The sequence below is a fragment of the Prunus avium genome, chromosome 8 (assembly GCF_965620075.1).
Source record: "Prunus avium chromosome 8, drPruAviu1.hap1.1, whole genome shotgun sequence".
Taxonomy (NCBI): domain Eukaryota; kingdom Viridiplantae; phylum Streptophyta; class Magnoliopsida; order Rosales; family Rosaceae; genus Prunus; species Prunus avium.
Window position 1 is genome coordinate 38,854,680 of NC_142291.1, and position 22,288 is coordinate 38,876,967.

Consider the following 22,288-nt stretch of genomic DNA (forward strand, 5'->3'; position numbering starts at 1 on the left):
GCAAGTTACAACTGAAAAGTTCGGTCACTATATAAATTTTTAATATAATATTTATTTATTTATTCAATAATATGTGAATTTTGTGTGTATTATTGAAAATTTTGAAAAAAATATGTGTATTAAACATGAAAGTGGTAAATTCTTTATATAGGTAATAACTCTGGAAAAGTAAAAAATGAAAAGGGGACAATAGAAACTTGGGTAATGGCCTAATAGTAATGGATAATGCTCTAAACTACTCTTATCGATAAACGAAAATCGGGGAAAAAAATTTAAAAGAGAAAAAAGGATCCCAGTACATATATAGAAAGAGTAGAGCGGACCGACTATACTATTTTTGAAAACAAAATTAGGGACAAAAAAATAGAAAAACAGAGTATAGCCGCTCGGCTATAATATGTAAATAAAAAATTAAAAAACCGTGTATAGCCGTCCGGCTATACTATTTATATTAAAAAAGAGGGCCGTCATGTGATTAGCCGCCCACGTGTCCAAATAAGCATAGCCCCGCGGCTATACGATTTTTTTAAAAACAATTAAAAACCGAGTATAGCCGTGCGGCTATACGAAAAAAAGAGAGGATCCCATCGATTATTGCCCATGTTTCAAAATAAGTATCGCTACACAGCTAGACTATTTAATTAAAAAAATAATAAGAAAAAAGGACCTCCTAGTTGCATTAGTTTATACTTTATAGATACTAATTTGCTTTTTCAACTTTACAAACTAGTAAAACTTAGTTGCATAATAAATTGTTTAGTCATCATTAACAATTTTGGCAAGTTACAATCGAAAAGTTTGGTCACTATATAATTTTTTAAAATCATATATTAATTTTTTTTTAAATATATTATTTTTATTCAATAATATGTGAAAATTATGTGTATAATACTTAAATTAAAATCCCTTTTAACTTCCCACTAAATTACTCAATTTCCCTATGAATTAAAATTTTCATTAAATTATCAAAGAATTTTAAATAAAAATAGTTTGATATGATGTTATCCGAAACAACACCAAACACAGTATAACTTAGTCAGACTATTTATCCGAAACAACACAAAACGCCTTATAATATTATGGATAAACAGTCAATATTCTCCGAAATATATTAAAACTATCCAACCGAAATTAGTCAATATAGTCCGACGTACCAAATGAGCCATATATGTATAAATACACATACTCTTATATAGACACCAACGTGAATGCTAAAGGTCATGCCTTTAACTAGCTCATGATTTAATGGTATTTCTCCTCCAAATGTTGAAAGAAGTACTAAATTTAAATGCCGAATTTTTCTATGTTTCGTTGAATCCATAAACAAACACATAAACTTGTAGTAATATTTACAGCAGTCCGGCTTTGTACACAATGTTATGTTTAGAGTGTTGAATCATCATTTAGAGCTTAAACTTCAAGTTTCGAGATTGAAATTTGTTAATCGATTTGATTTTAGGTTTTGAGTATCAAATTTTTGAGCAGCACCAAAGCCCTATGGATTACTCTACGGGCTCGTTTGGTACACAGGATTGGCTTGGACTAAATTTAGTACCATGTTTGTTTTATCTAATCCTAGTCTTAGATGGGATTGCTAATACCGGGCCCACCAAAAACACCTCATTAGGAGGGGACTACTAATCCCACGTGGAAAGGGAGGATTAGCTAGTCCTAATGGTGACCAATGTATAAAATGCATATATTATATTGTAAAATTAATAACATATATTATTATTATTAAACTTACTTACACATATACTATAATGTACATATATACATGTATATACACATAAATATATCATATATGTATATATGTATATATATATACATACACATATATACATATATAATATATATAATATACATATACATATATACATGTATATTATTATTATAATATACCCATATACACATATACATATTAATATTATAATAATAGCATACGTGTATATATGTAATATATATTATAATATAATATACATATATTATACATATATTATATATATAATATAGCATACGTGTATATAATATATATATATATATATGTATATTATATACATATACATGTATATATACCTATATATGTATATTATATATATACTAGTATATACATATACATGTATATACATGTATATATGTATATTACAATATATATAATATATTGTAAAATACATATATATATATATATTATAAAATACATATATATATATGTATGTATTATACCCATGTATATATTATAATATACATATATACACCTATATACACATATATTATATATGTATAATGTATGTATATATATATATATGTTATATATAAATATATAAAATATACATATATACATGGGTATAATACATATATATATATATATATGTATTTTATAATATAATATATATGTATTTTATAATATAATATATATATATACATATATATATGTATGTATTTTATAATATAATATATATATATGTATTTTATAATATATATATATATATATATATATATATATATATACATGTATATACATGTATGTGTACATATATATATATACATACATATGTTTATATTATTTATAATATACATATATACATGTATATACACATACATGTCACATATATTATAAAATACATATGTACACATACATAATATATGTATTTATACATATATACATATACATAGATAGTTTTGAAATAAAAAATAAAAAATCTAGTCCTAGTCCAAGCGTACACCAAACGCAAGATAAGTGTTATCCAACTTAGACCAAGCCAAGCCAAGCCAAGACAGTCCCTAAGCATAGTCCATGCCAAGACAGTCCCGTGTACCAAACGAGCCCTACATTTCTAAATAGAAATCTCTGTGCAACACTATTCTCAACCCTTTAAAACATTTGCCCAACTACAGCTGACCACGTCAGCATTGACCCGCGCCGACTTACTATAGACCAATAAGGAAGCGCTTCATATTGACGCGAAATGAGCAATCAAGCACAAGATTGCCACCGTTAAAGATGAGCCTTTTCTAGCTTAAAGAACCGAACAGTCCCGCTGCTCTCTACTGTTCCCAGTCCCGCCATGGAAGCCACTCTTCTCAGCTCGCAACGCTTCCATCCCCAACTCTTCCCCTCAAAATTTCGAGGTCAGTTTTTCGTTTGGTTTCCGGGAAAACGCAGGAAAATAACAGAAATGATGAAAACTTCGGAATATTATTAGGTTTCGTGTTTTGGTAACTCAATCTAGTAACTTCTTCTAGCTATGTATCGAAAGGGTTTTCTTGTTCATTTTTGATTGGGTGATTGTTCTAGCTTCAGATGAAGTTTCTGCGTCTTCTGATAGGGCTTCATGTTCAATTACTTGCAGGTGCAATTTCAGGTTGCGATATTCAAATTTGTTGTTTGCCCCTTGCTAGAACCAGCCATGTTTCCCTTAAGACAAACCCTATACAATCTTGCACAAGAAATTTCGTGTTGCCAAACAGGCCCTTCCCGTCCAAAGCAAACAAGAGAGTCTCTGCAAAGTTCTCAAACCAGTTCCTAAATGATTATACAAACGTCGAGGCTACGCCTCCAGAGTCTCTAAATCTTGAAGTTACTCCACCAAGTCCCGAATATGGCACAGAAATCTCCAAACAAAACGACATTGACAAAGCAAATGCCGAGCAAGCAAGGCCTCTAACATTTAGAAATCGATTTCTGGATTTTGTGCGCTTAAGTTCAGTCCTTAACAGTGCTGCTGAGTCATTCTTCAAGAGTGAGATTCGGCGGAGGTTATTTGTGACGGCAGTACTAATAGTGATCAGTCGTGTCGGTTATTTCATTCCTCTGCCTGGATTTGATAGAAGGTTGATCCCTCAAGATTACCTGAGCTTCGTATCGGGATCTGTTGGTGAGTAATTGACCATTGTTCCTCCATATATATGGTCATTTGTGTAAAATTATCGGATAGTGATTTGTGTTGTTTTCGGGCAGATGAACTTGGCGATTTCGCAGCAGAGCTTAAAATGTCCTTCTTCCAGCTTGGAATCAGTCCTCAAATTATAGCATCGATAATTATGCAGGTTTATTGCTTTTCTTCATCTATTTCATGTGTATTTATGTTAACTAAAATGATATTTGTCTAAGTATTTTAATCTTGAGAGAAAATTTGGTATGTATTAAAATATGATGATATATTGAGAATCTCAAATTCGATGTATAGGTACTTTGTCATCTTGTTCCCTCCCTAGTAAAGCTGCGGAAAGAAGGCTTAGATGGTCACGAGAAGATTAAGAGTTATATGTGTGTCTAGTTATTCATCTCAAGCAGTGAGCCAAGTTCTTGTTGCACAATTTGATTGTGACTTTTGCTTTAGATAATTTTTTCCTCTCAAGATTGTGAACCTTATGAGCGTTTATGTTTATTCAAGATGGTGGATGTCTCTTGGGTTTGCAATTGTGGAGGCCATCATACTGGCTTGTTACTCACTTCCATATTCAATCTATGCGGCTAGCTACAGGTAATGCAGCAATTATATCATACTTTTCAACAATAACTTTGATTTCAAATGCATCTATGTAACTTTGAGATTTTGCAGGGTCAAGCATGTGATGGTGACAAGTATGTTACTGGTCTGTGGTGCGATGACAATGACTTGGATTTGTGATACCATATCAGAATCTGGATTTGGTACTATATACTTGATATTTTGGTTACTTGATTGGAATTAATATCATCTTGATAATATTCCCCAAGTCTCATTTTGTTTTTCCAGTGAAAATAGTTTACTTTTCATAACCACAAGTCACTCTGTCAAGCTCGGTTACTGTTTAGCATGCCTGATTTAACTAATGTTTTTACATAGTTGAAATTTATGAATGCATAATCATTTCACACGTATCCCATGCCTTGTAGCAGAAGAAAGGTCCACAACTAGGAGCTTTTACTCAATAAGTTTACCGACCATGTTTTTCCTGTGGATTAATATAATAAGATGATGTCCTTTATCATAATTATTTATACCTGTTAATGAGATTTGGCTACCATGTGCATCATTCTCTCCATAGTAAGTATTATATGAGTCCTTGTGGAATACTTGCTACTTTGTCATGGTGATGTTAGTACATATGTGAGGTTTTTAGATCATAGATTCTGATCTGGTTATTCCTCTTTAGAAGAAAATTCTTTGTTCATTCTTTAATCTTATTGCAGATATTCTCTATCTTCTCTGACTGGTCATTCATATTTCAGGTCAAGGTTCATCTCTAATCATATGTGTGCAAATATTGACTGGCTACACAGAGACGCTATACAAAATGCTGTCTCAGCTCTCTGGTATGTGATGTAATGAATTCCATTAATATACCCCATATTAGGGCAAAATTATTATCCCATCAGATGTTAGGTTTTATTTTGTAACTTTGTGTGTCATATCATTAGTACTCTGTTCAATACCATTTAACTTCAAGTTTGTTGTAAGTTTACTGGTTTCATGCTTTTTATTGCAGGAGGTTCTGTTAGTTGGGGTCCGTACTTGCTTGCAGTATTGGGTGTTTTCACTGTAGTCACTATGTGGGCAGTTGTGGTAACTGAAGGTTGCAGGAAGATAAAGCTGCAGTACTATGGTTTTAAGCTTGCTTCTTCTGCAAGGTAATACATTCGTTACCATTTTGATGGCCGATGATCATTTGTAGTGAAAGAAACTGCACAATGCATGCGTTTTCTGTATGCATGTGGTGTTATTGATTATGAAGATGGTTGTTCTTTATACTAATGTTAGATGTATAGCAGATATTGCTTATAAACTGATCTTTGTATCAACTAACAGCCTAGTAGAAACAATTCACACCATCTTCTATAATTTGAGCTTTGAAAATATATATATTTGGATAATTCTGTTGGCTAACATTATTTTCTGGTCTGATGTGTTTTGGACAGGGATGACTCGCCAATTACTGAAGTAGAGCCATATATCCCTTTTACCATTAACCCATCAGGAATGCAGCCTGTTCTCACCACCACTTATCTCTTGTCATTTCCGAGTATTCTTGCAAGGTCACAATTTCTTAACTTGCTGCATTTTTTAAGATGAAAACTCTTTGTCCGTGTCTATAATGAAATCAAAAGAGTGCTCATTTCTCTGCTGACCCAAAAAAATTTCCTTTAGTATTCGAACTACACCTATTCTTTTCCTTTTTAAAGTTTACCATTACAACTTTCTGATATTGTGGTTTGTTGGCAGTCTTCTTGGTTCGCCTTTCTGGGAGCATGTTAAGGAGATATTGAACCCTGACAATTCCGTTGGTGCAGGGCCTTGGGTGTACTACTCAATATATGCGTTTTTTGTCTTCTTATTCAATATATTTGACATTGTAAGTTTCTTCTTAACCTTGTATGTAATTTTTCTAGAATCACATTGCTTTCCATTCATCAAGCTCCAGGATACAATATATTAAAGAATATTTTAAAACTGAGCTAGTAAATTATATAGTTTTAGAGCGTTTAATTATTATCATGACATTTCTCTCCTTCTGTACCTTAAATTTCTATTGTCACAACGTTCCTCTACTTACGGCATTCAGTTTCTGATGCTTATATGTCTGAATATGAAGCTATAGTGTCTGGCGATAGATAGAGCTGTCTATTATGTCTAATAAATTTTGCCTTCTTGGTTCAAAACTCGATACTAAATTTGAGATTTGTACATTTATATGTTAATAGAAATTTTTTAGTAAGTTATACTAGAATCACCAGCATGTAAATGCTAAGTTAGATTTGAACTTTCAAGATATAACTGCACACCAGTCAATCACCTCCTGTGGGGACAAATAATGCGGCTGCAGTTGACAAATGCAATGAGTATGGAAGCTTGTGAAATGTTTTTGAATGTATCTTAAGATTATGTCGTGTTACTGTATTGTTTTCTTTTTGGTCAAAAGAGTTACTGTATTGTTTGATGTTGAGGTAGAGATAATCTTTTTCATTTTTTACTGTTTTAAATCAATAATGCCTGTACAGGCCAACTTGCCCAAGGAAATTGCTGATTACTTAAATAAGATGGGTGCTAGGATACCAAACATAAAACCTGGGAAGGCTACAATTGAGTACCTTACAAAGATTCAGGCATCAACACGTTTTTGGGGTATGATTCTCCCTTGATTTGGTCTACCTGTCATTTTAACGTAATTCCATTGGCTCTCATTGACTTTGTTTGCTTTCTTTTTGCTATCCTGTGGTGGAACTCTGCAGGTGGGCTGTTGTTAAGTATCTTGGCAACAACATCAAGCATACTGGATCATTATTTACGCAATATCAATGCAGGATTTGCGATTGGGTTGACGTCAGTCCTAATCATAGTAAGTAACATAGGAAGTATGATTTCCTGAAATGCTTTATATTTTATGCAACTCTTGCAAGTAGTTCTGACTATTAATTGTGCAGGTGGGTTCTATAATTGAACTTAGAAGATCATATCAAGCATATAATGTAATGCCAAGTTTAAGTAAAGCCTTAAGCCGGTATGGTGTATAACTTGCAAACTGGCTGTGCCTTCTAGTCTTGAGGTGATGCTCTATCACTTATAAAACTGATAAATAAATTATGCATAGATGGTGATACTAACGAGAATTTTCTCTCTTCGTTTTGGCAGCGCTGGAATTCCTGGACTGATGAAACCCCTCAGCAGAAACCAGAAAGGGTTATGGCATCACGATATGGTTTGAGGGGTCCTAGATGATTAGAGTAACAGCTAATGATACTACTTCATTCGGCAAATACGTAGCGAAGGCTCGCCACTCGCAAGGTTTCTGTATCAAACGGAAAAGCATCGACGACAGGGTTTCATGCATTGTAGAGCACACTGCTTTCGTATCGAGGATAGGATACACAGATTCCATATAGATGCTACTTAATTGTAATACAAAACATGAGTAACAAACTCCAATGTACTCTTCGGGTATTAAGACATTGTAGTTTTATTTATTTTTGCCACTGGGTGTTTGCCTTTACATCAATTAACAACAATATTTTGACTTGGGCCGGAATAAAAAACAACGAATGTTTTTGTTTTTGTTGAGGAAAAATTTTCCAAAGTTGCCACGTACACGGTACTGGAATTGGGTTTTCCATGACCCGGCCCGTTTCCTCTTATTCTGGGCCAGATGGGCCGTAATACAAAACCCGGTTTCGTTTGAAATTTTGAATTTCAGATAGTTCGAGCCTTGAGGTGTGTGGGAGGACGGAGATCAGCGATGGAGATCGCGGTGGACTCTCTGGACGGCTCTGTGATCTTCCACGCCATTAACGAAATCTCAGGTTTCGTGCTTTACATGCACCAGCAAATCCCTTCGTAAGTTTTCCCCAACTTTCTGAGTTCCCAAACAAATCAATTTCTTCGCACTCATACAAAATATTTGATCCAATTTTTACAGATTGTTGCAGGATATTACTCTGGAATTCGATTCGCTCTGTTCTGAGTACAAGGAATCGGTATGAGATTCCGAGACTGCAATTTCATCAACTCTTTCTTCTTCAGCTCTGAATTCTTTGCCCTAATTTAGAATCTGCGAGTTTCAGGAAATGGCTCTTCACCAGAACGAGGTGAAGCCAACGCTTCGGAGAAAGCACGCCGGCCAAATGAGGGAAGCCAAGCGCGGGATTCGAAGATTCCAGAAGCTGATGCGTCAAGTTTCTGATCTCCAAACTGCGCTGAAGCTGATGATCAGCGAGGTTCCTCATTTCCAAGAAGCCATTTTGGTGATCGGAGCGAGTCCGCTACGGCCTCATCATGTCTATGAGTTGAGCTTTTCAAGCGCAAGCGCTGTTCCTAGTAGCAGTGGTGAACATGAACGTGAAAAGGAACTTGATTTCGGCAAAAGCAGAGCGGCAGAAGTGCTTTGTAGAAAAGCGATTCGGGGGCTGATCTCAAAGGGTGCTGGGTGTGCTTCTTATTCAGGGCCTTCCAAGTTGTTTCTGTTGGTGAAAGCTCCCCCTTGTCTCAATCTGCCTCTGCATTTTCTTCCCAAACGTGATTTCAGACACAGCAACAAGGTACATGTTCTTGCCCAAAATAGCAAGCAATGTAGTTTCATTATTGCATATTAAATCAACTACCATACAGATCGCGTATGCATATTTATTTAAACCAATTGCAGATTGTGCCTTTAAGACTAAAGATTAAGAGAAAAACCCAAGATCAGAACATGGATGCTCTTCCTGTTTCTTCTGAAACTGGCAGTTCTGATAGGTTGGTTGAGTCTGCTCCAAATGATTTTATATGGTATGTTGCTTTCCAATTACATACATTTCAATGTGTTCGTATTTGTTCTGTTGCTTGGCTTATGCATAGGTCATATCTGGTTTGTTTGATGGTTGCAGGTTCCAATGTCGGCATGTAATCAAGGGCCTGGCATCTAACACACCGACTGAAGCGGAATGAATAGACCAACATTGTGCATACAATAATTTCTCATGTCTTTTTGAGATTATATCATAGTTTGACTGTTGTAACATTCACCTCTATTCAGGGCTTGCGTTTAGGTTTCATGGATTTCGAAGATTACGGATTTTCATTTAGCTATATAGTTCGATTACGTTTGTTTTAAAATTAAGAAGAGGAGTATTACTAGACCAAAACCAAGTGCTAGTTGGAAAGAAAAATATTTCATGTTCTTAGAGAAGGAACAACTTTTTTCATTCACCGATCCGATCCAATCCAACAGAAGCGGGGTTGTGCTCACTTATTATCAGTCTCTCTTTCAAACATGTGAGAGTGACAATGAAAGCTTGAAAGACGGTCGCTTGATAACACAAATGAAGCATTAAAAGTCAATTATGCCCTTGCTAAGATTGTCATGTGCAACATTCATATTGGGAGATAATTTTTTATATTTTATTAAGTTATTTTAACGAAAATATTGGAAAAAATACAACTTACAGTAAACATATTTTTATGATAAACTAAAACTTTACACACTCACAAATATACGTATTAATTATAAATTATACATGTAGAAAGAATCTAAATAAATATTAAATTAAAATCGTTACATAATCTAACATTTTTTCATGTATTTTTTGTTGGAACATCTCTAAAGCAAGGAGCTAAACCCAAAACTTGGCCCAAATTGTCATCTTGTCCATTTCTGCTCCGAAAGGCCTAAGCTATAAATTTGGATTGAAGCCCAATCCGACTCGCTCACGTCTTCGTGATATGGAGGAAGAGTGAGGTCTCGCCGTTGTAATTGTGAAACCGCCAATCTCTGGTCTCAGAGAGAGACACAGAAGATACACAGCAAAACCCAAAACCTCAAAAAACCATGAAGTTTCAAGTAGAAGACGTCACAGTCTACTTCCCATACGACAACATATACCCAGAGCAATATGCCTACATGCTCGAGCTCAAGCGAGCCCTGGACGCCAAGGGCCACTGCCTCCTGGAGATGCCCACAGGCACGGGCAAGACCATCGCCCTCCTCTCCCTCATCACAAGTTACACTCTCTCCAAGCCCCAAAACCCAGTCAAGCTCATCTACTGCACTCGTACTGTTCACGAGATGGAGAAGACTCTCGCTGAGCTCAAGGTCCTCCACAATTACCAAGTTAAGCATCTGGGTCCCCAAGCACAGATCTTGGCTGTGGGGCTTTCGTCTCGGAAGAACCTCTGTGTCAACCCAACTGTCGTGGCCGCCGAAAATCGAGACTCTGTCGACGCAGCCTGCCGGAAATTGACTGCCAGCTGGGTGAGAGCCTTGGCCGCTGAGAACCCAAATGTGCCTACTTGTGAGTTTTTCGAGCAGTATGAGAAAGCTGGGTCTGGAGCGGTTTTGCCTCCCGGGGTTTATACCCTGCAGGTACTAGTCACTTCTTCACATTGATCACTCAATTGTGGGATCTGAAATTTTGTATCTTTCCTTTTGTTTTCGTTTTGGAATCAAGTAATTGCAATTGGGTTGCTTTATTTTATGTCAAAAAAAGGATTTGAGGGCGTATGGGAAGCAGAGAGGGTGGTGTCCCTACTTCTTGGCAAGGCATATGGTGCAGTTCTCCAATGTGGTGGTTTACAGTTATCAGTATATGCTTGATCCTAAAGTGGCTGGGATTATTTCCAAGGAAATGCAGAAGGAGTCTGTTGTGGTGTTTGATGAGGCCCACAATATTGATAATGTGTGTATTGAAGCGCTTAGTGTTAGTGTGAGGAGGCAGACACTTGAAGGGGCCAGAAGGAATCTCAGTAAGATGCAGCATGAAATTGAAAGGTAGGTGCTAATCTATTCGGCAATGGTTGGTTACGGATTCGAGCTGTAATTAAGGCTCAAAGTCTTACTTTTGTCTAAAGGATGAAGCTTCGTAAATTTGATGGGGCCTTACACATTGGGTCACTTATCTGCCTCTTTATATTCTATCATGATTTGTTTAAAGTAATGGCTAGATTATGTCTAGATACATTTGTTTTCAGCTTCTTTCGATTCTTGCCTTCACATTTGATACAGATTTTCATTTGATTGCTTGACATGGTAGGTAGGTTCAAGGCCACTGATGCAGATAGATTGCGTAAAGAATACAACCGACTTGTCGAGGGTTTGGCACAAGGAGGAAACCTACCTAGTATGCTGATTGCTCATTCCCATGATTTTTCTTTCATTGAAACTTAAAATATTTGTTTGATGATTTCTTGAGTTCTCATAACTTTTTCTTTATATATGCAGTCACAGATACTTGGCTTCAAAATCCCGCTCTACCTGAAGATATTCTGAAGGAGGCTGTGCCTGGAAATATTCGCAAAGCGGACCATTTTGTGCATGTGTTACGAAGATTGGTCCAGTATTTGGAAGGGCGTCTTGAGACCGAGAATGTTGAGAAGGAAGGCCCCGTTGGTTTTGTTGCCTCTATTAATACACATGCTGGAATTGACCAGAAAACTCTGAAGTTCTGTTATGATCGCCTACACTCACTCATGATGACGTTGGAAATTACTGACACAGATGAGTTCTTACACATCCAAACAATCTGTGACTTCGCGACACTTGTGGGGACATACACTCGTGGTTTCTCTATTATAATTGAACCATTTGATGAGCGAATGCCACATATTCCTGATCCTGTTTTGCAGGTTGGTTTTTAGTGGTTTTCTATCTTCAAATTTCATTTTCTATAAAATTGAACCATTTCTAAAAATTGTATTTTGGTCTGTCTCCGCACTTGCATATCTTATCTGGATACTTTGTTTAAAAAACATTTCTTAACAATTCTTGTAAACTGTGTCCACTCTAATGATACTAATGATTTGATGGTTATAGTCCTAGTTTTCCTTTTGACTTTTACAGTATCAGAATTTTTTTTGGTAATTTCGAATAAAGTAGAATAAAATTTTCCTCCAATAGGTTACCTTGCATATGTACTATAGGAGTTTGTCTGCCATTATTTGATCTACTTTTACTGCTTCGTTGGTGGATGGAATGAAGATTTTTCAGTTCTGATCTAGTCTTTTCATATGTGGTATTCCAGCTTAGCTGTCATGATGCTTCTCTTGCCATAAAACCTGTATTTGATCGATTTCAATCAGTTGTGATTACATCTGGAACCTTGAGCCCGATTGATCTCTACCCCCGTCTTCTCAATTTCCATCCTGTTGTCAGTCGAAGTTTTACAATGTCATTAACAAGAGACTGCATCTGCCCAATGGTTCTCACACGTGGAAGGTATGACATCGAAAAAATATTTTTCTTCTTATATTTCTTTTCTCCCGATTTATTGGAAAGTTGTAAACTTTATGAATCACAACTTTTCTTATCAGATCATAACATCTCTATTTTATTTAGCATCATAATAGTTTTATAAGACAGTAATCCCATTAGTTATCTAAATGTCACTCTGAATCAGTATCCTATGGTATATTTCAGTGATCAGCTTCCGGTAAGTACCAAATTTGATATGAGAAGTGATCTTGGCGTGGTAAGGAACTATGGGAGGCTGCTGCTGGAGATGGTTTCTGTTGTCCCAGATGGGGTTGTATGTTTCTTTGTCAGTTACTCTTATATGGATGGAATAGTCAATAGCTGGAACGAAAATGGAATTTTAAAGGTGACTGCACTGTCAATGTCTATTACTTTTGCTGGGTTTCTATGACTTTTTCTGTTGTCCTGTTTTCCAATTTTGCCATGAGGTTAGTTTTGCTGATAGTTTCTTAGTGCTCCCGTTGTCACAGGAAATAATGCAGCACAAGCTTGTTTTCATTGAGACCCAAGATGTCGTAGAAACTACTTTGGCTCTTGACAATTACCGGAAGGCTTGTGATTGTGGGAGAGGTGCTGTCTTTTTGTCTGTTGCCAGGTACTGTATCAGTCCTTAAAAACATTCAAAGTTTCTTATTTCTTATTGTTGATCTCCTAATGGAAATTGCAATTAAACTAAAAAGTAGGGAGTATCTTTTGCTATTCATTTATACTGTCATCCAAAAATCCATTCATAATTCCATGCCACACGTAATATAGAACCTATCCTTTCAATGTTACAATTGATGTTCCACATAGTTCTCTATAATGAAGCTAACATTATATCTTTACTTTCACAGGGGAAAAGTAGCTGAAGGGATAGACTTTGATCGACATTATGGACGATTGGTGATCATGTTTGGTATTCCGTTTCAGTACACATTAAGCAAGTGAGTGCAAATGATATCTCTTTTGTTTTTGTGTGGTGAAAAAGAGATTGTGAAACTAATTTTCTGTGGTATGACATATGAGCTGCCTTTGTTAATCGAGTTTATAAAGCTATGTTGTCTGTGGTTTAACACATGAGCGTATTGTTTTGCAGGATTTTGCTGGCGCGGCTAGAATACTTGCGGGATACCTTTCAAATAAAGGAAGGAGATTTTTTGACTTTTGATGCCTTGGTATCATTGCATTGCCTTTTGTATCATCTAAGAATTATTTGCTTGGCGTTTAGTTTCTATGTTTCTGATCGTTTTGAGTTCTCTAATGGGGAACTTACTGGTGCAGAGACAAGCTGCTCAATGTGTAGGCCGAGTCATCCGCTCAAAAGCAGACTATGGCATGATGATATTTGCTGACAAAAGGTTTGAACTCATTTGTTCTTTTTTTATTAATTGAGTTCCAAATTCTTAGATTCTCTTCTAGTTAATCTTTATCTGCTTGAATTTTTGGTGCTTAATTTTGATTTCAGATATAGCCGTCATGACAAGAGATCCAAATTGCCTGGGTGGATACTGTCACATTTACGTGAAGCACACCTAAATTTGAGCACAGACATGGCTCTGCATATAGCACGAGAGGTTTGTCCTTGGTACCAATAACGCGCGTTCGCATATCTAGATATGGTTATTGGTCAGCCTGAAATATACTTATCAATCAAACCCATATGTGGTATGCTAACAATATAACTTTGTTTTCTGCGGTTTGCCTTATAAGTCATGCATTATCTGTTTTATCATTATCTTTGTCCTCCTTTGAGAACTGTGCTAGATAGCTTTGGGGACCCAATAGAAGAAGTTTAAAAGGATCGAAAATGAAACATTGAAACACATCTTCACTGGGGTGATGAAGTCCTATTATCCTTTTTCAACTGAAACCCTAATCATCTAATGTTGATGAAGATGATCAAATCTAAATTTCTTCTTGTTGTAGCTTTTTCTGTTTAGTAGAATTTCGTGGGAATCATATTTTAATATTCTAGTATGTCAATCTTCTTTATCCTGAATGCAGTTCCTTAGGAAGATGGCTCAACCATATGATAAGGCCGGTAGCGTAAGTGGTAGGAAAACCCTTTTATCCCAAGAAGACTTAGAAAAGATGGGTGAAAGCATCGCTGATGAAATGTTGCGTTAAGGATTCTCTGAATGAAAGCGAAATTCAGTGCAGTTAGTGGGCTGTCCTGTTGCTTGTTCATGATCTACTGCCCTACACACAGAGGAGTTTGGCCAAGTCGGGGGATTTTGTTGTCAGTGGTCTGAGAAGTTAACTGTCGGAGCAAGACATAGCCTTAGGGTCAAAATCGTGGAAGTTTAATTTTTCGGGTGATGGAACTGAAATGGCATTAACGGCTGCTTTGTAGTTGACTTCATGATATACTGTACAAATTCACTGTCGTGTACATTTTTTGCCTGGTTGTAATTTATAGCTCTGGCTTGGCTACTTGCGTTCAATTTTGACTAAGAATATGTTTTACGATGAGTTTATGAAAAGTTCTATCTAATTATCTTCATTTCTTTATAGCCAGCTGATTGGTTCCCCATGGAATTTGAAGTTCTTATTTTCCATGATTTCGATTTTCGACCATACAAGTTGTCTACAGATTCATCCTTCTGAATGAAGGATTGTGACATTAGTTTATGGCGTGTTTAATTAACTTAGTCTTGATCATGATCAAAATACTGAAATACATTGTTATATATTCCGCTGGTACCCTATAGTCAAATTCATAATATTTATGAAGGTCCATTTTAAATGAATGTGTGATGGAACTTACAAAATTCATAGGATAATCATAATTTGACTATCAATGTGATTGGAAAGAGCTTTGATCAGACTTGACAAATACTGTGGTCCACAGCAAAACATCAAAACTAAACTGGTTTTGGAGTTCTTGTTTAAGATTATGTTGAATGTCACAGAAATATTACATTTGTTAGATTACACAAGGGAATAAATAATAAACACCCATTAGAAGAAGAAAAAAAAAAGTGTTCTAAATATTGTACAGTACTGATGCTGCTAGAGCTACTTGATTTTCCCCTCAAAATTCCTTAATTACGTACGCACTAAAAAGATACTAGGAATCAGATTGGGGAATTATTTGATTTATTACCCTCTTCACTTCCGTAATGCTTATTTTCTTGCCATTCACATTCTCCTTCACCTGAAAAATTAAATTCATTATGTAAAAAAAAAAACCCGAATGAAAATAAATTAAAGGTTACTATTAATATTTGCATGATCGAGAGTATAAATATATGTACCTTGGCCCTCAGCTCAGCTACGAAGAACCCATTATTCAATGAGGACTGGACAACTGTGGTCTCAATTCTTAGCTCTCTTAGAGTTTGCATGATATCAAGCAACAACCCTTCTCTATACGGGCATTGGAGCTCCAACAACCCGTCACTCTCGATTATCGACACCTCTAGAGAGGTACCGGTCACCATAGGTGTCGGTGATGGTTGTGGTGGTGGTGGTGGCGGTGGTGGAGGTGGTGACTCCTCCATCGTTTTAGGCTTGGCAACGGCCGCACCACCACTTCCCTCCACAATCCTCAACTTCCTTTTATCCGATCCTGGTGGACCAACCCGGGTCCGCTCCACTACCGTGAGCCCGCTCCGCAACTCTTTCATACTACTTGACCTGTGTATTTCCCCGGATGATCTTGATCGTTGATCATCCTCCATCTGCACGTTACGTGCCTCAAGGTCCTGAATCTTCTTACGCAATTGCTTCACGTACTCGATGGTGTCCCCTAATATCGAAGCCTTGTCCATTTTGGTCACGAAGGGAACTAGCGACCTTAGGATAATGAACCTCTCATTAAGCTTCTCGCGACGACGCCGTTCCGCCAGGACATGATTGGCGCTGAGCTCATCTTGTGGGGTCCCCTTCCTCAACCGAGTGGAGGCATCGCCCTCGTGAGATTTTGGCGAGTTCTCGTCGCGGTATTTTGTGTGGAGGAACGGAACGCTGAACAAGATGTATTTAAGGAGCCATTGGGACGTGCCCTCAACTGGCACGAGCATATGGTGTTCGACGCGAGTCGTCCACTTGGCGAATGCTGATTGGGTGGAGTAGGCGACGTGATCGGTGAACGAGGAATCCGTCCACCTAGTCGCCTGCCTTTGAAGTATGGTGGAGACTGTTTCAGAATAGTGGGTGTCATCATGTGTCAATTCCTCCAATGCTACGGGTCCTGCACCACCAAATAAGGTTATCGCTAATTTGTCAAGATAATACTAATGACGACGATTATATCTTGATTAGGTTCAAAGCTTGAAGCACTTATTTCAACAATATAGCGTTGAAACTTTGGTAGCATGGCATCCAAAGATGAAATGAAAAACAAAACCAAGTTCCCCAGATTTCTCACGTGCCTGCGGAAACCACGCAGCTCTTGTACTTTTATATCCGGTTTTGTCTTTTTCCAAACCAAATTGTTCAATCCCAAGAATCTCATTGGTGTTTGGGTTTGAGTGTGCACGGAAAGCATTGGCGCGTTGAAGACCGGAGGTTTTGACTTTTTTGCACGGGAAAAGTGGGATCCAAACATTAGATGTTGACTTATCCTATCCTCATTTTTAGGAGAGACACTCCTCATTTAACGGGAAATCATTCTTTGTTATTCTCGTCTAATAATGCAATGACACGTAGAATGATTATTCCTGTTACATGTAATGGTATTTTTAATCTTTTAGACTCGGGAAGTAGCAAGAAAATAATATTTAAAAAATAAGGCTGTGTTGCACCAAGACAAAAATATAAGCAAAAAATATTCTGCCTAGTTTATTTGAAGGAAAAAAAATAATGTAGATAAGATATGACAACTAAAAAGAGTTTGGGGGCTTAAAATTGGTTTGGTACATTGACGGTCCATAAATAAAAAGGCCATTGGCCATGTACGAAATCAATTTAATCTCAAATGTGGCCAGCATTTTTATGTACGAAATATTTTTGAAACATGATATTTCTGTTATAGTTTTTAATTTTTACGTTTCATATTTTAGAAAGGGAAAAAAAAAAGGAGTATCTAGTTGTTTTGTATTGTGTACCTTGGGGTGGCGGTTGGAGCCCGCTGCTGAGTGGCTCTTGTACGGGCGGCCACCGGCGAGTCGACTCAGCTCGATACGAGTCAGCTTGGCGCTGCTGATCGGCTGGGTTAACCCTAGACTGGCTCACTGCTAGTAAGTGGAAATCCGAGTCTAAATTGTTGGACGCGTCGTCCGGAGAGCCTAGCCGGATGTCCTCGGACATCTCTAGCTGCATGAGCTCGCTCGGCTCTGCTGCGGGGGCCGAAACCGCTGGAGGGTTTGGACCTGGAGCAACGGGCTGACCGTTGCGGCCCGTTTCGGCTTCGGAGTCTGACTCTGCCTCCTCGTCCTCCTCTTGATCCTCCTCTTCCTCGTCCTCTTCTTCGTCTTCTTGGGCGGCGTCGAGAGGAGGGTCGGTGCACATGGCGGGGAGGTGAGGAGAGTGGAAATGTGGGTGGTCGGATGACGTAGCGGGGTTGGAGGTTGAGTGCTCGGAGAGGGCGGGTTTTGGGGGAGGAGGGTGGTTGTGGTCAACGAAGAAGGTTTTGACATGTTGGACCAAGGCATTGTCTTCTGGAACCTACATACGTACAATAATACATTGTGTAGCAATAATTAAGCCCCATTTTATTTAATTAATTAGCATATTAATTAACCATATTTGAGGGAAATAATTAAAAGTGTTACCCTCTCTGTGGTGCCTAGTTCGACGACGCCGTCTAGTAGAGGAATGCAAACCACCGTCTGCATTATTTTCAATTGTGTCATGGATATCTGTTAGCTAAGAGAAATAATTATAATAAGAATTATAATCGAATTAATGGGTTGGCTAGAGATATATACCTGTATACGAGCACTCTGGAGATGCATGCAAAAAAAAAAACACAAAAAAAAGAGAGTAGAATTTAGTTACCAAACTCGTAAATAAAGGGAAAAAAATTATAGGGGATGCAATTAACCCTAGCTAGGGTTTGATTTGAGGCCGGCTAGTTCAACTTAAATGTCAGGTACTGTTTGTAATAATAATTAGAGTTTTTATATTAAAGCTACATAAAGGGAGAGAGAGAGAGAGAGAGAGAGAGAGAGAGAGAGTACCTTGGCTAAGATAGCTCTGGAAAAGGTTTTGCTATCGACTTCGTTTGCACCGGTGAGCCATACATGCTGCCTCCTCGCATATGCTTTTCCTGGCAACCTACGTACGTACACATCTCACTTCTTAATTAAGTAATTAATTAGATAATTATACATATCTAATCATGTAATATGAATACATATATGAAGTAAAAAGTTTTCAGAGATATTGTGGGTTGCTCGTTTGCTAGTAGCTTTGTTTCGGAATATATATGTAATCCAACGGCAAAGATACACACAAATTAATTATGACCAAAAAGAAGAAATGTACACATATTTATATATTTTTATGGATGCTATATGGTAAAAATACAAACATGTCCAAGCAATTAAGCTCAGTATATTGCAAGTGGGGTGTGAGCCGAAAGGCATGCCCTCTAGTTAGCTTGCAGTATACCTTTAAATAATTTCATCTCTTTGAAAAAGTGCGTAAGGAGGTGCATAAGAGTACGGGCCAGATAAATTATTAACCTACCCTCACTCAGAGAGAGAGAGAGAGAGAGAGAGAGAGAGAGAGAGAGAGAGAGAGAGAGAGGAAATTATGGAAAACAGCTCCTTTAGCTGCCTGGCATTGATGAACACATTTGCTTGTCTCTTATACGAAACAAGTAGCTTCGATTTCATGGAAGCAGGTGAAGAATTTAGTGAGAGCCACATGTTTCAACGTCAGATTCAATTTTATATAATTAATATTGCTTCATCTATACCTATAATTGCAAGTCTGTTTGACAAAGAGTCCCAGAATATATTCCCCCAACAGTCTCTAAATTAAGTAGTTTCCAATCTTAAAGTTGATCAATGCTAGAAGAAGCAATAACACCATCAGTGCTTTAATTAATCACATAATGAACTATCAAAACAAGCAAACAATAACAACATCAAGAAATTAAAGTCTGATTAATTAGCAAAATGAACACAAAGAGACAAAAAAAACCAATGAAACAAACAAGCTTCAAAACTAAGGTGTACACTGACAGACAAGACTCTGGAGGGTCTTGTTATTGTCAATGGCTCAGCTCAAATGTATTGGAAGCGATGCTGCTTCCAGCGATCACATGTGCAAAGATGCATTCTTAGCAACTCACCACAGGCTTACACGTGTCACTAGTTATTTTCCATCTTTGGGAAAATACAGTTCCCGACATTTAGGCAACCCACATTAACCACACGAACCACCGCCCCCTCCTTCTCTCACTGGAAATTAGACTTGAGAGATGCAGAGGGTCACCAAGCATTCTATATATAGAAGTGTAGAGGTCCCCTTTGTTCTAAATACAGAAAGCGATTTAAGAGTATTTGTCGATGTCATTAATGTAAGGTTGAAATGTTAGATGGGAGTTGTATACACATAGACCAGAGATGCCAAACACTGAATGTTTCAACTAAAATACGTACAGTACTGGAAACTGAGCCCCTTTTCGATGATCGAATCGAAGTTTTTATAAATATGTATGTGTTCTTGTAAATAGTACTGTATGTATGTATAGTATCTGAATATATATCAATGTACATATTATGAAACATTTTAACTGAATTTTACTTTGTTATGTATGCGAAATAAATCAGTACTGTAAAACAAACCATAAATATGTTTAAATTTTTTCTAGTATTAGTTTCAGAGTTGCACTGAACTTACACCACAAAAAGCAATATTTGACATTGAATTAATAAAATTGAAGAGGAGGCAATGAAGATAACATGGAAATCTGTGCAAGATAAGAATATTACTTACCCCACCCCGGGGTGGAAAGAGAAGGAGACACACATCAAGTAGAACCATTCGGATTCAGTTAAGTCCTCAGGGGATAAGGAGGCGCAAGGGCGGCGTGCCGGGGGCTGGTTAGTTTCTCCGGCAGACAATGAGTCATACAGCTCCCTAAGCTGCTGGCTCCGCTGAAGAGAGGCCTCTTCTGCACTGACTTCCATGGGTTGCACCGTCTTCCTCGTCTTGATGGCTCCATTGTAGTACCCATCTGACCATACTAAGATCCTGATACATCATCATCATCATGAATTATAATTAAGTAATGTTGTTGAATAATGAATAGAAATGAAATGAAATTATGGGTAAGGATAAGGGAGGGGGGGTAGGTAGAAGTACCCTTGTTGTGGACAGATTTGCCAGAAGAGACTGTAAGTCCATTGGACAGATTGGACTGACGCCTGCAACATGCTGCGGAGCCTGCTGCTACTTGGCGGTGCAGCCATCGGCCACCAGACGTTCTCTTCCCTACCTGGCGTATTGCTCTTAATTTGCTTAATTAGAAGAGCTATCTAGATACAGACAGTTGGAGAGAAAGGGAAACTTAAACAGAATTAGCTAACTACCCTTTTTCCTAACTCTTACCCTTTCAATGAAAGAATGTCAAAATGGTAAGTTAAAAAATAAGGAAGAGGGAAAGAAATCACAAGATTGTTTTGTTTGGGGTTTTGAGAGGTAAGTGAAAAGGCAGGAGGCAGAAAGGAGGAGGAGGATATGGGAGGCTAGCTAATGATCAAACACTTTGGTGTTTGATATCCCCCAAGTGACTGATGAGTGAGTACACACAGAAAGGGGGAAGAGAAAGTTAGAGGGACTTTAAGGTGGAGGAGAGATAGATAGAATATGAAAGCAGACTTGCAGGTGAGAGAGAAAGAGAGAGAGAAGTTAAGAAGATGGAAAAGGTAGATGATGACTTTGAGGAAGATACGTTAGTTGCCCAAGAAATGCCACCTTTCTAGCTATCTTTCTTTCTGTACTAATTGGCTCTGGCTTTTGTATCAGTTGTAAGATGATGATGATGATGATGTTAAAAAATTGTAAAGAAATGAAAGGTCGTTGGCTTTGGTTGATGGGGAGGGGGTAGAAGTGAATTCTAGAGAGAGAGAGAGAGAGAGAGCATGAGATTTTGGAGTAGATGGGTGGTTTTGACTGGTCGGTCTACCAGACAGTTCATACATACTGAGTCATATGCAGTGCCTGCTTTGCTTCTGCTGATTTTGTTAGTTGTGCGCGCGTGGATTGGCTTGGCTCGGCTTCATATGATTGCAACATTGAGTGTCTCTAAATGCAGTTGTCGAGAGAGAGAGAGAGAGAGAGAGAAGGGATTAGGTGGCCAAAGACTGGGCGTTGGAATTGTATGTACACACAGAAGAGAACTAAAAAAAGTAATTCAGAATGGGGCGTGGAAGCTACCAATACTTCCACATCCACTTGTCAAATGGTCACGTGGTAAAATGTCAAGTCAAGGTCAGCACTCATTTTCCTCCCTTTTTTTTCCTTTTTATTATCTCTCTTTCCCATTTAAAAAGGACATATCACACGGTCCAATTGAAAACTCTAACTAATTAATCTGGTGAAATTGAATCCCACACAGCATTATAATTGTATGCGGTTGAGAAATTCCCCTCCTTTCTAGTCTAGATTATCGCTTATATGAAAAACCAAAAACAAAGTCCTTGTCTTT

The 22,288-nt window shown here is 37.5% G+C and overlaps 4 protein-coding genes across 4 annotated transcripts; 3 read left to right on the forward strand and 1 right to left on the reverse strand.

Moving 5' to 3' along the window:
• The first annotated feature begins 2,981 nt into the window (after positions 1-2,981).
• On the forward strand, positions 2,982-7,954 carry SCY2 (SecY protein transport family protein). The gene is made up of 14 exons (XM_021950044.2): positions 2,982-3,129; positions 3,351-3,875; positions 3,959-4,047; positions 4,188-4,267; positions 4,395-4,484; positions 4,563-4,654; positions 5,216-5,299; positions 5,473-5,614; positions 5,903-6,019; positions 6,207-6,336; positions 6,983-7,106; positions 7,214-7,320; positions 7,406-7,527; positions 7,614-7,954. Exons 1-13 carry the CDS (start codon positions 3,066-3,068, stop codon positions 7,493-7,495), a joined length of 1,734 nt encoding a protein of 577 aa, XP_021805736.1. The 5' UTR covers positions 2,982-3,065; the 3' UTR covers positions 7,496-7,527; positions 7,614-7,954.
• A 103-nt stretch (positions 7,955-8,057) lies between these two features.
• On the forward strand, positions 8,058-9,576 carry LOC110749846 (non-structural protein). Its single transcript, XM_088246214.1, has 5 exons — positions 8,058-8,312; positions 8,395-8,452; positions 8,540-9,013; positions 9,118-9,242; positions 9,341-9,576. The coding sequence occupies exons 1-5, from the start codon at positions 8,215-8,217 to the stop codon at positions 9,399-9,401; spliced, it is 816 nt and encodes a 271-aa protein (XP_088102340.1). The 5' UTR covers positions 8,058-8,214; the 3' UTR covers positions 9,402-9,576.
• Positions 9,577-10,163: 587 nt separating this feature from the next.
• UVH6 (RAD3-like DNA-binding helicase protein) lies at positions 10,164-15,184 on the forward strand. The gene is made up of 12 exons (XM_021950042.2): positions 10,164-10,815; positions 10,940-11,220; positions 11,487-11,569; positions 11,671-12,074; positions 12,470-12,663; positions 12,865-13,045; positions 13,170-13,294; positions 13,536-13,625; positions 13,778-13,856; positions 13,963-14,039; positions 14,147-14,255; positions 14,686-15,184. Exons 1-12 carry the CDS (start codon positions 10,282-10,284, stop codon positions 14,806-14,808), a joined length of 2,280 nt encoding a protein of 759 aa, XP_021805734.1. The 5' UTR covers positions 10,164-10,281; the 3' UTR covers positions 14,809-15,184.
• A 355-nt stretch (positions 15,185-15,539) lies between these two features.
• TT8 (basic helix-loop-helix (bHLH) DNA-binding superfamily protein) lies at positions 15,540-21,676 on the reverse strand. Its single transcript, XM_088245077.1, has 8 exons — positions 20,944-21,676; positions 20,575-20,832; positions 18,807-18,903; positions 18,555-18,569; positions 18,399-18,455; positions 17,733-18,291; positions 15,939-16,876; positions 15,540-15,838 (listed from the first exon to the last, which is right to left on the reverse strand). Exons 1-8 carry the CDS (start codon positions 21,048-21,050, stop codon positions 15,752-15,754), a joined length of 2,118 nt encoding a protein of 705 aa, XP_088101203.1. The 5' UTR covers positions 21,051-21,676; the 3' UTR covers positions 15,540-15,751.
• Between the last annotated feature and the right edge of the window lie 612 nt (positions 21,677-22,288).